This window comes from Oryctolagus cuniculus, chromosome 15 (assembly GCF_964237555.1).
Source record: "Oryctolagus cuniculus chromosome 15, mOryCun1.1, whole genome shotgun sequence".
Taxonomy (NCBI): Eukaryota; Metazoa; Chordata; class Mammalia; order Lagomorpha; family Leporidae; genus Oryctolagus; species Oryctolagus cuniculus.
The window spans coordinates 62,153,299-62,170,345 of record NC_091446.1 but is presented as its reverse complement, the minus strand read 5'-3'; the positions used below and the strand labels follow the sequence as shown (position 1 = coordinate 62,170,345).

The 17,047-nt window shown below is 55.3% G+C and overlaps 1 protein-coding gene across 6 annotated transcripts in view; it reads right to left on the bottom strand.

Annotated features, from left to right (window-relative positions):
- ADAMTS14 (ADAM metallopeptidase with thrombospondin type 1 motif 14) overlaps positions 1 to 17,047 on the bottom strand; it is an 83,551-nt gene that overhangs the window by 45,006 nt on the left and 21,498 nt on the right. For all 6 annotated transcript variants that reach the window (XM_051823819.2, XM_051823814.2, XM_051823815.2 and 3 more), the window contains exon 3: positions 3,757 to 3,916. In XM_051823819.2, the coding sequence (XP_051679779.1) occupies positions 3,757 to 3,916 (160 nt within the window). The remainder of the gene's footprint in view (positions 1 to 3,756; positions 3,917 to 17,047) is intronic.

Sequence of the window (17,047 nt, the reverse complement as noted above, 5' to 3'; positions counted from 1 at the left end):
CCCACGTCTCCCATCAGCATGCCTGAGTTAGTCCTGGCTCCACCCCCAGGTCCAGCTCCGGCTGATGTGCGCCCTGGGAAGCAGCAGGGGATGGCTCAACTAGCTGGGTCCCTGCCACCCATGTGGGAGACCCACATGGAGCTCCTCAATCCTGGATGTGGCCTGGTTCAGCCCCAAATGTTGTGGGCATTTGGGGAATGAACAGAAAATGGGAGATTTCATCTCATCTCTCCTCCCTGCCTCCATCTGGTGTGTGTGTGTGTATGCACATGTATCTGACTTTCAAATAATAAAACAATACGCCCATGGTATGAGACATCGCCAAACGCAAGACCACTTATAAAGGTAGCACCTTACACTACTGTCAGTCATTTCCAGCTTAAATCATTGTCAGTCATTTCCACTTAAACTGTTGTCAGTCATTTCCACCTTAACTCATTGTCAGTCACTTCCACCTTAAACTGCTGTCAGTCATTTCCACCTTAACTCATTGTCAGTCATTTCCACCTTAAACTGTTGTCAGTCATTTCCAGCGCAGCCCCACTGAAGACTGGCAGTGGAGTGAGGGTACTCAGGAAGCGGGGAAAGCTCAGGGAGAGGATGGGGGGCAGGGGTCCCTCAAGAAGGCTGCAGAGCCTTTGCCACCATCCACCCTTGTGCCGCTGATTCCTAAGAGTGGTCACTGATCCACTGTTAGCCAGGACCCCCCGGACAGAGGCGTCAGGGCCGAGGACATGAAGCCGCTGCCACCACCCCACCAGCCTGAATCAGGGGTGAACCCACCCCTAGGAGATGGATGGGCCATGGGTGATAAAGGGAGCCCCCTCACCCCAGAGCCCGCCAACTACACAGCAATGTCCAGGGCGCTCATGGGACCAACTAGAGAAGACGTCCCCAGCACTCCAGCTGGGGGAGGCGGGTGGGGAACACCTTAGCTGGAGCTGATGGGGAGCAGGAGGCGCCCTGCTCCGGCACGGGGGTACAGAGGGAAGCCCCTGGGCGCCCTGCTCCGGCACGGGGGTACAGAGGGAAGCCCCTGGGCGCCCTGCTCCGGCACGGGGGTACAGAGGGAAGCCCCTGGGCGCCCTGCTCCGGCATGGGGGTACAGAGGGAAGCCCCTGGCAGCTCCCGTGTGGGTGCAAACTCAGGCACAAGCCTGTCTGCTGGGGTTCTAGCCACACTGGGGTGGGAAGGAACAGGAGCCTCTGCAGAGACCCCAGCTCTGCGTCCAGGCTGCCCGTCCACATGGTACCGGGGCAGTCTGAGGACAGAGCGACAGGCAGCCACAGGGCTTGGCGGCCGTTTCTTTTCATTTCCTCTTTGGCTGGCGGTGTGTGGTGCGGAGGAAAAAGTACCGGACTCCAGGGCTGGAAGAATGAACGCGTGGCCGACGGCCTGGGGGGACGTGTGAAGGGCGGCTGGCCCCTGGGAGACCACAGCCTGGCGGGTTTGGCTCCCACTCAGCCCTGAGGCCAGCACCTCTCTGTGCAACAGCATCTGTGTTCTGGCATCAACACCCAAGGGTGAGCACAGCCCACAGGTTCCTGGGAGAAAGGAGGAAGGGCCGTCCAGAGGGGCTGAGCAGCGCCTGGGGGTTTACGTGCTGCAGGTGCAGTGCTGAACCTCAGTCTTCACAGACCCCCTGCCAGGTGGAGCCCAGGGCGGGAGGGCAGGAAGTCCCTCACAGCCACAGCTGGGCTAGAGAGCTGATCTGATGGAGCCCCTGAGCCTTCCAGAAGGCCAGGCACCCCACACCAGGGAGAGGGGCCACAGGAGCGACACAGAGGCAACGCGGTGTCTTGTGCCTTCCAGCCCATGTGGAGGAAAGGGAGAGCCCAGAGCATCCCAGCATCTGAGGGCCCACGGCAGGGGACACCTGCACAGGGCCAGCAGGTGCCCAGGCTGAGGGAGAGTCCTCAGAAGCCTCTTGCTGGCTGCCGGGCAGGCTCAGAGGCTCTCCCGATGTGCAGGGAAGCAGGCCCAAGGGCTGGGCTAACGCGCTCATCTCGAGGGTGCATGTTAAGCAGAGACAGGCACGGCCCGAGAGGTGCCACTGCAGGCCCACAGACAACAGAGCACAGGGTTACAGCACCAGGCCTGGCCCTGGCCCCGCTCACTGGCCCCTGGGAGTTTCCACCACATTGTTCCCCTGGGCCTGAACTCAGCTACCAGCCCCTGACCATGGGCCAGGAGAGGCTGCTGGCTCCCAGGTCACGGCCACGGAGCTGGACTCTCCCAGGGTTATGCTCAAGAAGGAGATGTAGGCCTTTTGATTCCGAACTAGCCTCAGATGCACAGAGCCCCCAGGAGACTCTGCTGCTCTTCCCAGCAGTGGCAGAGGGAACAGTGCCCCCCCACCCCCCAGCACAGCCTGAGATCCTCAGCCCCAGGGCCTGCAGACGCCTCCGCCGGTCTCCAGTGAGGGGCACTGGAAAGAAGCTGCGGCTTCAAAGTCGCACTGGGGCAGGGACAGCTGGTTTCCAGGCATTCCGTCACACTAGGCCCACCCCATAGAGCCCTGGCGTGAGGGTGTGGCCCACTCACCACCCAGTTCCGTCCAGGGCCTCGTCATCTCCTCCTCGCCAAAGGGGCTTCATGAGAAAACTCTGAAGTCGGCCCTGGGCCCAGGACCCACACCCATCACATCCACCGTTGCACCTGTTCAGTCACATGTGCTGAGCACCACCTCTCTCTGCAGAGCAGGGGCGCCCCTGCCCTCGGGGTCTCCCACCCTAGCACGTCTGCGGTCACCCAGGGACAACACCGAGATGAGTGCTGCCACTCACCAAGCAGCCACGCACGTGTGTGCCAGGCTGCATTCTGGGATTTGCACACACACTGCCACTGACATACACACACGACGGCTACAGCACTGATCACCCCCATTTGACTGACCAGGAAACCGAGGCTCAGGAACGTTAAGGAACTTGCCTGGGGTCACACGGCAGACACAGCCAGAAGCAGGACTTTAACATGGTGTGTCGAGGGCTGGCGTTGTGGCGCAGCAGGGTAAGCCGCTGCCTGTGACACCAGCATCCCATGTGAGCACGGGTTAGCATCCCAGCCACTATACTTCCACTCCAGCTCTCTGCTAACGTGCCAGGAAAGGCAGAGGCAGATGGCCCAAGTGCTTGATCCCTGTCACTCATCTGGGAGACTCAGATGGAGTTCCTGGCTCCTGGCTTCAGCCTGGCCTAGCCCTGGCCATTGCAGTCATGTAGGGAGTGAACCAGCAGATGGAAGATTTCTCTCTCCCTCCCTCTCTCCCTCTCTCCCTCTCTCTTTTGAATAAATAAATACTCTTTAAAATAAAATTCCATACAAGGCTCTATTAGACACAAAGCTGACCCTGATGCCCTGACACCAAGCAGCCTCCCTCCCAGTTCCCTGAGAACAAACTTCCTGGGGATCCCACAGGACTCGGGAAAGAACACGGCTTTTCCACCCTGGCCCTAGCTCAGAAATAGCCTGGAGGAGCAGTGCTGAGCACCCCCAACACACACACACACACACACACACAGCCAGCTCTGGAGTCCAGAGGCCGAGACCACAATACACGTGGCTACTGGGTCCCCAACTCCAGCTGCTTGTAGCAGCTCCTCAAACCCAACAGGGTTTCTCTGCTGGTGAAGCAGGTGTATACACGGCCCAGTTCCGCTTTACGAGAAGACTGAGACCAGGCACTGGGAGCTTGAGGCCAGAGGTCACCCGGGGGTGTGCAGAGAGACAGCGCTCCGGGCCCTGCCCACAGCCTACCTTCATTGTGCAGGTCCCCGTGAGGCTCTGCCCACGGCCGCCGCACGGCTTCCCGGCGGTACACCACGTGCGTCCTCCCGCCGGCCTCTTCCTCCTCCTGCCGCCCCCGCTCCAGAGGCTCGATGAAGTAGTCGGTGCTGTCAGTGCGGATGAGGCCAGCCTGGCAGGGACACAGCGAGCCGGAGAGGAGAGAAGAGAGGTATGAATGCACTACACGGGTGAGCATTGAGAATACAATCAGGCGTGGCTGTATATGTGAGCAGGCTGCTTCTCCAGGGCCTCGGGGGCTCTGTGGAGGCCCTGGCTGGCGGTGTGTGGGGGGGGGGGGGCACTGGGGGAGTGCTGCTGAGCCTAGGGAGCCCACCCACATTGGAGGCCAAGCAGATCCACTTTCCCTGTGCTGTGCACCTGTGGATTTCTGGCTAAAGCTGCATGTTAACAAGGACTTCCAGTGCTTGAAATGGGGACAGGTGTGGAAGCCACTGCCACCAGGGACATGCACACACCCCAAGGCAGTGCGTTCCAAGCCCAGGCACAGTACGTGGCTCTGGCCCTACTCACAGCAGAGGGGGACGTCCCGGCTGCAAAGGTTAATGATCCCTGGGGGGTGCTGCCCCCCACCCTGACCCGAGGTGCTGTTATTTCAGATTTCGAGCACGTGAGCAGGCACGGGGGTGGTCAGCCACTGCTCGCTGGGGAGAGATGAGCCAGTGCAGAGCACCGGGAGCGCATGTTCTGTTTTCAATCTAATTTTTACTTGCATCAAAATGTTTCCTTAAAAAGAAATCAGGTGTTGGCCTTAGAAATAAAAACACAAAAGCACAAGCTGATCCAAGCCCAGTTATTAGTTACTGATGAAGGCAGTAGTAAACAAGCCGTTAAAACACATAAGCCAGGGTGAGAGCATTGGCGTGCTATGGGTTAAGCCGCCGGTTGCAATTCCTGCATCTCATATCAGAGTGTCGGCTCAAGTCCCAGCTACTTCCTGCTTCTCATCCAGCCCCCATCAATGCGCTGGGGAAGCAGTGAAGATGGTCCAAGTGCTTGGGCTTCAGCTACCCATATGGGAGACCTGGATGGAGTTTCTGACTCCTGGCTTTGGCCTGGCCCAGACCTGACTGTTGTAAGCATTTGCACGGTGAACCAGCAGATGGAAGATTTCTCTCTCTCTCTCTCTCTCTCTCTCTCTCTCTTCTCTATCACTCTGACTTCAAATAAATCAATAAATCTTAAAATAGCATATAACTGGGGGCCAGCACTGTGGCATAATGGGTAAAGTCACAGTCTGCAGTGCCGGCATCTCATATGGGTTCTGGTACAAGTCCCGGCTGCTCCACTTCCGATCCAGCTCCCTGTTAATGTGCCTGGAAAAACAGTAAAATATGGCCCAAGTGTTTGGGCCCAGGCCACCCATGTGGAAGACCCAGAAGAAGCTCCTGGCTTCAGATTGACCCAGCTCCATCCACTGAGGCTACCTGGGGAGCAAACCAGTGGATAGAAGATCTGTCTCTCCCTCTCTAACTCTTTCAAAAAAATAAATAAATCTCAAGAAATGCATAACTAGATATGAATTAATCTACACATGTCTGTGTACAAGCACATATACCTCATTGCTATAAAGTAGTAAGATCTGCTCACCTAGATTGCATGGAAAATAGTAAGATTTAAAAAAGAGATATTTGCTGGGTTTGTTCACCTATTCAACAAATACCTACTGAGTGACACCAGGCCCTGGGGGTCAGGCTGGGGACACAGAGCAGCAAGCACAGCCACTCCTGGAGAAGCCAGCGGCACCTTCCACCACCACCCCCCAACATGGGGCCGCTCCTCTTCCAAAGCTGCAGCATAGCGCATCTCCGTTCCGCCCACGTGCCCACCCGCTTTGTTCTGTGGGTGCACCCGAGAAAGCCCCTCTCGGGCCCACTGAGCACCCACAGCAGGAGCGGCCCCGTTCATGCCCCTCCACATCCTTCCAGCAAACTGGGCAGAGCATTCGGCCCAGAGCCAAGGCTGCTTTCTGGGCCTCATAAACAGACCTGAAGCAGAGGCCGAGAAAGGCGAGGAGGAAACTACAGCGCCATCGTTAACAGGTCTGCGGCCTCCACAGCCAACGCCTCACCCGGTGACGCTGGGGGGCGTGCAAGAGTCCTGGAGCGCACATAAAATGTCAGCACCGAGCCGACCCTGGGCACAGGTCCATGCATTCAGAGCCCTCTGACTGCACCTGCCATGCACCCCGCACAGGAAGCACAGGTAAACAAAGCCCGGATCACCATGGCCAACCCGGTCCGAGGCTCCATACATCAGCCACATCCCCAGTTCAGGAAGCTCCGAGTTCTGCGGGGATGCCTCCCTCCAGTGACAGAGTCCCCCCTGCAGGTGTAACGCACCAGGGCGAGCATGGGTCTAGGAGTTAAGACACTCACATCCCATCTCACAGCACTGGGTCCCAGTCCCGCCTCCAGCTTCCTGCCGATGCCACTCCTGGGAGGCAGCAGTGACGGCTCAGGTGCTATCCACACCAAGACCTGCACTGAGTTCTTGGCCCCTGGCCTTGGCCCAGCCCAGCCTTAGCCATGGTGAACATATAGAGAATTTCTGTGTCTGCTCTCTCTCTCTCTCAAATAAATGAAAACACATAAATAAACATCATTGAAACATATATGTAACATATTCTGCATAGGGACACTCCTAAATTTTATTGTATAGAACACAATCCCCTTCCTCTCACCCCTTACAGGGATTCCTGTTCTTTTTTATTAAAGATTTATTTTATCTGAAAAGCAGAGTTACAGAGCACCTAAAAGGAAACCTGTTGAAGTGAAATGGACACTATGAGAAACAGTGACTTGATCAGCCCTTGTCCTGATTGTCGAGGAACAACTTAATACTTTATTCTTTTTAGTATTTTTTTTTGTTCTACTTAATACCATTGGTTGAATTCTTTAATTAACACAATTTTTAGGTGTTTAAATTGAACTGAAAAGTGATCCCTGTTAAATGTAAGAGTGGGAATAAGAGAGGGAGGAGATGCACAGTTCGGCACATGCTCAATCGGACTTACCCCTAATGGTAGAGTTAGAAACATGCCAGGGGGCCTGCTCCTATTTCTTAGCTTTTTATACTGACTATTCTAGTAATTAAAAGTGATGTATGGCCGGCGCTGCGACTCACTAGGCTAATCCTCCGCCTTGCGGCACCAGCACACCGGGTTCTAGTCCCAGTCGGGGCACCAGATTCTTTCCCGGTTGCCCCTCTTCCAGGCTAGCTCTCTGCTGTGGCCAGGGAGTGCAGTGGAGGATGGCCCAAGTGCTTGGGCCCTGCACCCCATGGGAGACCAGGATAAGTACCTGGCTCCTGCCATCGGATCAGCGCGGTGCGTGGGCCACAGCACGCCGGCCGCAGCGGCCATTGGAGGGTGAACCGATGGCAAAAGAAGACCTTTCTCTCTGTCTCTCTCTCTCTCACTGTCCACTCTGCCTGTCAAAAAAAAAAAAAAAAAAAAAGTGATGTATGGCCGGCGCTGCGACTCACTAGACTAATCCTCCGCCTGCAGCGTCGGCACCCCGGGTTCTAGTCCCGGTCGGGGCGCTGGATTCTGTCCTGATTGCTCCTCTTCCTGTCCAGCTCTCTGCTGTGGCCCTAGAAGGCAGTGAAGGATGGCCCAAGTGCTTGGGCCCTGTACCCGCATGGGAGACCAGGAGGAAGCACCTGGCTCCTGGCTTCAGATCGCACAGCGCACCGGCCACAGTGTGCCAGCTGTAGCAGCCAATGGCGTGGTGAACCAACGTAAGGAAGACCTTTCTCTCTGTCTCTCTCTCTAACTCTGCCTGTCAAAAAATAAATAAATAAATAAATAAATATAAATTAAAAAAAAGAAATGTGCCAGGGGATTCCAATTCAATCCCATCAAGGTGGCATGTGCCAATGCCATCTCAAAGTGATCAGTTTCAGTTCAGAATTGATCATAATGATAGGATTAAGTGTCAAAGGGATCACATAAACAAGACTAGTGTCTGCTAATACTAACTGACAGAATTAAAAAGGAGAGAACAATCCAACATGGCAAGTGGGATACACAGCAGACTCAGAATGGCAGATGTCCTAAACAGCATTCTGGCCTCAGAATAAGTCCTTAAGGCATTCGGATGTGGCTAAAAAGCCCATGAGAGTATTTTAGGTATGGAAAGCCAAGACACTCTGGCAAAAAAAAAAAAAAAAAAAAAAAAAAAAAAAAAACCACCACCACCACCACCACCACCACCACCACCACCTAAATCAAAGATCTCTGTGAGTGAGATCCTAGCAGAAAGAACGGGCCATCAAAGAAAGAGGTACCTTTCTCTGAAGGGAGGAGAGAACTTCCACTTTGACTACGGCCTTGTCTAAATAAGATCGGAGTTGGCGAACTCAAGAGGCTTCAATAGCCTTGGCAGCTCATGACAAGAGCCTAGGGTGATTACTGACATCATAAGTAAGAGTGTCAATTGCTAAATCAACAACAGGAGTCACTGTGCACTGACTCCCCATGTAGGATCTCTGTCCTTAATGTGTTGTACTATGTGAATTAACGGTATAACCAGTACTCAAACAGTACTTCATACTTTGTGTGTCTGTGTGGGTGCAAACTGTTGAAATCTTTACTTAGTATATACTAAATTGATCTTCTGTATATAAAGATAATTGAAAATGAATCTTGATGAACAATGGGATGGTAGAGGGAGTGGGAGATGGGATGGTTGTGGGTAGGAGGCTGGTTATGGGGGGGAAAAGCTGCTATAATCCAAACGTACTTTGGAAATTTATATTTATTAAATAAAAGTTAAAAAAAAAAAAGCAAAGCAGAGTTACAGAGAGACAGGGAGACACAGAAAGAGCTTCCATCCACTAGTTCACTTCTCAAACAACCACAACAGCCAGGACCAGGCAAGGCTGAAGCCAGGAGGCTGGAACTCCCGGGTAGGTGGCGGGGGCATAAGCTTGGGCCGTCCTCCACTACCTTCCCAGGTACATTAGCAGGGAGCTGGATGAGAACTGAAGCAGCTGGGACTCGAACTGGCGCCCAAATAGGATGTCAGTGTTACAGGCAGTGGGTTAACCTACTACACTACAGCACCGGCCTTAATCTTCTATTACTACTACTATTAACAACACATTACTAGTGCCACTTCTATTCACATATATTTTCTTATAATTTTCATTTTAGCAGCCCTATAAGGTAGGCCCATTTCACAGATTAGAAAGTAAGAGGTTCAGAAAGGTTAAGTAACTTCCCAGAGTTACCCAGCCAGTAAGGCTCAGCACTAGAACAGGTGCCCAGTTCTGAAACCTGGCTCAGCCCTGTTACCTGGGCCTGCTTCTGCTGTGGGAGCAACCAGGAGCAACCCTGGGGCCCTGGTCTGCTCTGACAGATGCTGCTGACTTCCCACCTCTACACAAAACCCTCCTCCCTCCATGGACGTGAGAACAGACCTCCTGGCCCTTGGTCCTCAGGGTTCGCAGCCCCACACAAGCCTTCCTGCTCCTCTGCAAAGAGGAAGCCGCAGGCTCCTGGGCCTGCTCTGCCCTGCGCAGATGGCTCCCCAGGAGGCACTGAGGATTCTGCCTTTGCCACCGCAGCTAACTGCTCAGGACAAGAGCTGGCCCAAGCCCTGGAACTCGCAACCTGGGACACCATTTTGTAAAACCGTTCAGGACTGTGGGTCCCATCAGCCCCCCAGGGATTCAGGGCCAACCCTGCCCTCCGAGATAGTCTTTGTCCCATTTTGTGCATTTTGCCCCAGCCTTGACAGGCCGGTCTTGTCCCAGGCTCCCCTGGGCCTTGGCGACAGTCCTCCTGGACACAGGATGGAAAGGCAAGCTTGACCTTCAGAGCAGGAGGGGGCTCAGGCCCAGTCCCATCCTCTCCAGCCTTGGTTTTCCCACCTGCACGACGAGAGGCTCGGCCCGAGTTCTCGTGAACCTATGCCCTGGCCAGGAAACCAGGCAGCACGCAGGGCAGGACGACGGGCAGGCAGGGAGAACTTCCTGGCTCTCGGTCTCCTCTCATCTCTCAATTTACAAGATGTTTATATTTCTGAAAAGTGGTGGCTAATTTTAAAGCACTAAAAAAAATCAAATTTCTGCATTAAAAATAATCAAGGAAAAGGGAGAAAATAAATCCTAGTAGGCTGCAAAATAAATAGCAGCCCTATTTATTCCCACCCGTGCTGTATTCTGTGTAAATGGCACAGAAGTCGGAAGTCTAGACTAGCGGGTTCTTCACGTAGCACGAATCCAGCACAGAGCTGCCGAAGGCGTCCAGCGGAGCCTTCAGCCAACCCTCCAGGGCAAACCCTCAGCCTCAGCCTCACGCTGAACTCCCTTCGGTGTGGCTGCTTCCCAGACGCCTCTCCTGGGGGGGGGTGTGGCTGGCTGCGGAGGGGGAGGGCCGTTTGAATCGTCCAGTGGGGCATCTTCTGCTGCCTCTTTATCCAGAGACCTCCAGCCTTGCTGAGGTTTTCCAGATTCAGGGGAAGTCCAGGCATCATTTCTGAAGAAGGCACGGCCACATGGCAACTGGGGGTGGGCGGTGAGTCCTGGCTGAGACGTCTGTAACTGGACAAGTTCAGCTGGTCACCAGTAGGTAGCCGTCTACCAGCGGGATGGGGTCTCTCAAATATTTTTTGCAAATAACTGAAGCCAAATTATTTTGAAATTTGTATGTATGGGTGCATGTGTGCATATATAAGTGTTTGTTCTAAAATTGCATGTATGTCATGTAAACTCGGGCGTGAGGGTACATGAAGCCAACAATAAACAGAGCTCCAGGGCAGCCACAGGAGGCCTGGGGTGGGGAAAGCCAAGCTGGGACATGGGCAGGGCTCCTGCTAGGCCAGATCAGGTACAAAGACAACAAGCAGAGACCGAGCCTGGGGGCCTGACAGGTGCAAGTGGCCTGGCTCCGGAAGGACAGGTGCAGGCCCTCTGGGGAAGGGGGATCCTGAGACCCCCTGCCACCCCCTGCACTTCCAACCTTCACTAAAGACCCAGGAGCAAGGACTACATCAAGACAGCAGCTCCAGTGCAGCCAGCTGAGGGGTGAGCCAGGCCTCCTCTTTCTCCTTCCAAGGCCAGCCTATCTGGAACACGGCAGGCCACCACTCAGCCACCTCCCAGGGAGCGTGCATTCTTGGGCCTGAACTGGTCCTAGAAATTCTGTTACCAGGGTTTCACTGTCACGGGAACCCATGGCCAGCTGGGCTGGGTCAGGTTCTAGGCTCCCAGCAAGTCCAGCTTGCTGCTCCACTGAAGGAGACAAAAGCAACCCCACAAGTAGAGGTGAGTGAGGATGAGAAATGGCTCCCAGCAGATTGCAAGGGGGTGCCTGGCTTGCTCCATTCCAGCAGCCACCAAATACCTGCACTACTCCCAGCCACCCTCACCAAACCGTAGCACCTGCTCCAGCTACTGTTAAACTCCATGGGTCGGTGCCACAGCTCAATAGGCTAATCCTCCGCCTGCAGCACCAGCACCCCGGGTTCTAGTCCCAATTGGGGCACCAGATTCTGTCCTGGTTGCCCCTCTTCCAGGCCAGCTCTCTGCTATGGCCCAGGAGTGCAGTGGAGGATGGCCCAAGTCCTTGGGCCCTGCACCCCATGGGAGACCAGAAGTACCTGGCTCCTGCCTTCGGATCAGCGCAGTGCGCCGGCCGCAGCAGCCATTGGAGGGTGAACCAACAGCAAAAGGAAGACCTTTCTCTCTGTCTCTCTCTCTCACTGCCCACTCTGCCTGTCAAAAAAAGAAAAAAAAAAAAAAAACCTCCATGAAGACCTCCAGGCGTGACCCACTGCTTCACCCTCCCTCCAAGTCCCCACTTCCCTTCTCACCACCTTGGTCTAGATACACAATAATTCTCACAAGCATCCCTAACCTGCTCAGCTCCTTCTCCTGTCCTGCTCCCCTAGGGAAGTGTCTCTGCCCAGCTAAACCCGCCCGCCTGTGCGCTGTGCACTGAAGGAGATGACACACACATAGGTGCCCACTGCTCTCTGGTGAAACTGACGACCACAGATCTCCTATGATTGCACCACTGGCCGGGGTCTCTGCTGCACCCCAGGGGCCCGTGTGCTCCACCTCTCCCAAATGGCTCAGGTTTCCACCTCTACCCCACCCCCACCATCCTGCTGGGGACAGCCCCCATGCAGGGTCCCTCACCCCTCCACCCTGTGCTAAGGGCTGCCTCCTCGAGCACCCGGCTCCTGCAGTTGAGGACCTCTTCCCAGCACCAGCACGCACCCCTCCTCCCAACTAGACCCTTCCCTTCCCGCCAGCAGGCAGGGGCACTAGAGTAGCTCCCATCTTCGGAACTCCCTGTCTGACACCTGCCCCCGTCTCGGCTTCCCCTCTGCAGTGGTGAAAGGGTCATGTGTGCTCACTGTCTGTGCCCCACCGCCCTTCCTCCCCCTGCCCCACACAGTCTTCGAGAGCCACCACTTCCTGGAAACTGGGAACCTGTGACCATCATGCAGCCAAAGCCGGCTGTCCCCGGTCTCCTCTGACCACACCCCCACCCCAGGCATTTCCCCAGCCTTTAAGGATCAGGCACTTGCTAATAACTCCCAGGTCACATCTGCCGTCTGCCTGCGCAACAGCCTCCCAGACAGACCTGGGCCTCCACTGGGAATCTCAAACCCTCAAGCCGGGCTCTGCGCTCCTGTCCCAGATTCGCTCCTTTCCTGTCTTTCCCATCTTAGCACACAGCACTACCTTCTTCCCAGCTCACTAGCCAGAAACAGAGGTGGGATGGGCTTTAGGGACCTGGGTCTCTTCAAGTCCCCTGAGCACTCTCTGGGACAGGGCAAAGTCAGCTGGGCAGAGAGCAGCACCCTCTGTAACCCGCGGAATCCCGACCCCGGGTTCAGCCCAGCACAGACCCCACCCCCTGGGACCGTGCCTCCTGCCGGCCCTCTCCCAGGTGGCCAGGATCTCCTCCTCCTTGGATTTGTTCTTTGGCCTGAATGAAGCACTTACTGTGTGCTAGGCTTATGGGGGTGGTGCAGAGGGTAGAATATGAGCCTCTGCTCTCCTGGGAAGGGACTTGTGTCTGCAATGTGTAAGGAACTCCGACAACGCGATCACTAAGACGCCCCGACTTTAAAATGAGCAAAGGCTCTGAAGAGACACTTCTCCAAGGAAGACACACCTGCAGCCAAAGCACTCGTGAAAACAGGATGGGGGCTCCTCGGGGCGCTCTGCACCAAAGCAGAAGCTGCGGCTGCCACACATCCAGCTTTAGCTTCCCAGAGTCTCCCTTGGCCAAAAACGCACTAAGTTGTCTCCAAGCCAGAAGCCTTCGACAATGACAAGACAGAGCCACCAGACACACACACCCGACAGAAATGGGAAGATGGGGTCAGCTATGGAGCCACTTTCTGACTGCTACAGGGACCTACGCAAGCAGCACAAACTAGAACAGAGCAGAACCTGTCCCCTGCAGGCACAGTCACCCCACAGGGATGGAGACACCAGTAATCAGCCAGCCAGTGTGACACTGAACGCTTCAAAACCAACACACAACTGATGCCAAGTAAAAGTGCTGCCTACCCTTAGAAGACAGCAATACTGAAGAAATGAAGTCCATTCTAAACCTTAAAAACAAGACGCTCGGGGGCTGGCATTGTGACACAATGCATTAAGCTGCCTGTAATACCCGCCTCCCACATGGATGCTGGCTGCTCCACTTCCGATCCAGTTCCTTGCTAATGCGCCGGGAAAGCAAGAGGAAGGTGGCCCAAATGCCTGGGCCCCTGCAACCACAGGAGAGACCCAGATAGAGTTGCAGGCCCCTGCTTCAGCCTGGCCTAGCCCCGGCCATGGCAGCCATCTGGGAAGTGAACTGGAGGGTGAAAGCTCTTTCTGTCCCTCTCTCTCTCTCTCTCTCCCTCTCTCTCTGTAACTCTGCCTTTCAAATAAATAAATAAGTTTTTAAAAAGAAAAAGGTTTTCAGCATCATTAGTCTTCAGGGTAATGCAAATCAGAACCACAAGGAAATACTCGTTCACACCCCCTAGGAAGGCTTGAACCATGAACCCCAGTGGCAACAGGTCTGGCAAGGAAACTGGAACCCTCATGTGTTACAACTGGAGAGAGGGGGCCGGCGCCGCGGCTCACTAGGCTAATCCTCCGCCTAGCGGCGCCGGCACACCGGGTTCTAGTCCCGGTCGGGGCGCCGGATTCTGTCCCGGTTGCCCCTCTTCCAGGCCAGCCCTCTGCTGTGGCCAGGGAGTGCAGTGGAGGATGGCCCAGGTGCTTGGGCCCTGCACCCCATGGGAGACCAGGAAAAGCACCTGGCTCCTGGCTCCTGCCATCGGATCAGCGCGGTGCGCCGGCCACAGCGCGCTGGCCGCGGCGGCCATTGGAGGGTGAACCAACGGCAAAAGGAAGACCTTTCTCTCTGTCTCTCTCTCTCACTGTCCACTCTGCCTGTCAAAAAAAAAAAAAAAAAAATATATACAACTGGAGAGAGGGAAATAGGGCAGCCTCTTGCAAAATGGCCTGGCAGCTCCTCAAATAAACAGTTACCGTGGCATTCAGAAATTCCACTCCTAAGTATAGACCCAGGGAAACAAAAGCTCGTGGACAGAAACTTACAGAAGCACTAATCATAGTAGCTCGGGTGGAAATAACCCGAATGCCCAGCCGTGGATAAACAATGGTATATGAACAAAATATGGCCCATCCATTCCACAGAACATCATGTAGCCATCAAAAGGAATGAAATTCTGACATGTGCTTCAAGAAGGCTGGACCTAGAAAACACTAGACCCAGTGAAGGAAGCCACCCAAAGAGACCACATGTGGTAAAAATGCATTTCTGTGAAACACAGAACAGAGACATCGACAGGTGGGAGGCCAGTGGTTGCCAGGGCCTGGAGTAACGAGGGCGTAGGAGGTAGCAATGAAAGGGCACGTGTTTCGGTCCCAATGAAATGTCCCAAGATTGATGGTGGTGAAGGTTGCTCGTATCTGTGAACATAACAAACATCCTATGAACTGCACACTTTGCATGAGCGAACTCCATCTCCACGGAGCGGTTCACGCAGAAGATGGGGGGAGGGAATGCACACTCAAATGGCACACGCGGCACAGAGCGGCCGCCGGCCTCAGAGGCAGGAGTCAGCGTGGCTCAGACGGAAGCCTGTGGACACGAGGATGCCATCTAACTCACACCCGACGTGGGAGCCCAGCCCCGGGAGCCCTGCTCGAGGCTGGGGCAGCCAGGGCAAATCTGACAGCTGATCAGGAGCGAGCTACCGTCTAGGGCTGGGCAGAAGAAGGAGCCTGCAGTGAGCCCACTGTGCCTGGCCCCACACTGGCCACGTGGCAACCCAGAGGCGGCTCAAGGCGCAGACACGACCCCAGCAAGCCAGCGCCTCCACCGGCTCAGCTCCTGGGGACAGGGCCTCTGTGGGCCCCACACCCTGGGATGGGCTGGGTGAGAGGCTACCGAGGTCTTGCTGGGCCCCACCTATTTGTAGCAAGAATCCTTCTCAGAGGAAAAACAATATGGTGGGTGTGCAAGGTAACAGCAGAGACCCTAGACCCAGCTCTGCCACTCCCAGACCACGTGATCCTGGACGGGGACGGGACACCTCCCACTCCTGTACTTGCGAATTACAGCAGTGCCTGTCCGGGGGGTTGCCCTGAGAAAGTGGCATCCACAGGGCACCTAGAGTTCTCCAAACTTGCAGCAAGGACTGTGTAACTGCATTTGCTGTCATGCTTGTCATGATCATCAGACAGTGCCTGGGCACCACAGAGTCACAGGAGGGTGCTCTGCACCGGGCTACATCGTGGCTGGGCTTGGACACGCTCAGATCCACTCCCCACCCCCGGCCCCATAAAGGGGAAGAATGCTCCAAGGAAGAGACACCAAGGGTTAAGCATCTTTAAAAAAAAAAAAAAGATTTATTTATTTACTTTAAAGTCAGAGTTACACAGAGAGAGGAGAGGCAGAGACAGAGAGAGAGAGGTCTTCCATCCAATGGTTCACTCCCCAGATGGCCGCAACAGCCGGAGCTGTGCCGATCCGAAGTCAGGAGCCAGGAGCTTCCTCCAGGTCTCCCACGCAGGTGCAGGGGCCCAAGGACCTAGATTATCCTCCACCTCTTTCCCAGGCCATAGCAGAGAGCTGGATTGGAAGAGGAGCAGCCAGGACTAGAACCGGTGCCCACATGGGATGCCGGTGCTTTAGGCCAGGGCATTAACCCACTGTGCCACAGCGCTGGCCCCATAAGCATCTTAAGGGGACAAGCACTTGCCAAGGAAAAGAGCCTGGCTGAAGGAGGTTTTCAAGGAGAAAAAGGAAACGTGGAGAAAACAGGTTGGAGGGATGTAGCCTACTATTGGGAAGGTGTCTCCTCCTCTTCACGCCTGCAGGTATCTTTCTAACTTTTCTGATCTCCTGATCCGAGAAGCAAGCCCCTTCCGCACAGGACGTGCGCCCTCTGCGAGGGACAGGCAGAATGCACCACTGCCCTCCCCTACGACGAAGCTCTCTACAAGGAACACAACCCCGCCCTCCAAACTTCCCTGTAGTCACAGGAGCTGCACTGGGGAAGGAGACAGCAGTGCCCCTCCCCTTTCAAGCCTCAGTCACAGCACCTGAGGCGCACGGAGTGAGGTCAGCAACAAGGAACGCCCCTCCTGGGGCCAGGCCCCGAGGGAAGTAGGGGCCATCTCCTCGCCTGCCCACCTCGGCCCCTGTAACTGACCCCAAGTACACGGCGGACTCTGCAGGAGGCCAAGCAATGGTTCCCACTCCACAATGCTCGTTAAAGTCACTGGGGAATTTGCAAAACGACCGCCACCCACGCCACAGCCCAGGCCACAGGGCCAAATCTCAGTGGGTGAAGCTTGGACATCAGCGTCTTGGAGCTGTCCAGGCGATTCTGATGCACAGCCCAGGCTGAGAACACTCATGTCAATGCCAGAGGCTCCCAAGCCAGGGGGCGGCACTCAAAGGAATGTGTAAGTGGTCACCGCGTCTCACAAAGAGGGCAGCAGCCGCAGAGCGATTCCTCAGAATGGATGAAGGGAGAGGAAGCGAGTGGACAATAGCGATGGCCCAGAACAGGGGCAGCGGGGGGAGCCCAGAACAGGGGCAGCGGGAGGAGCCCAGAGAGGCTGGCTTGGCGCACGCCCTGTGCATTATGAGCATCTCCCCAGGCTGAGCAGACCCGAGGGCCATCTGGACATAGGTGCTTATCAGAGCCTAACCCCCCACCCCCACAAGGTGCAACACCTCCCA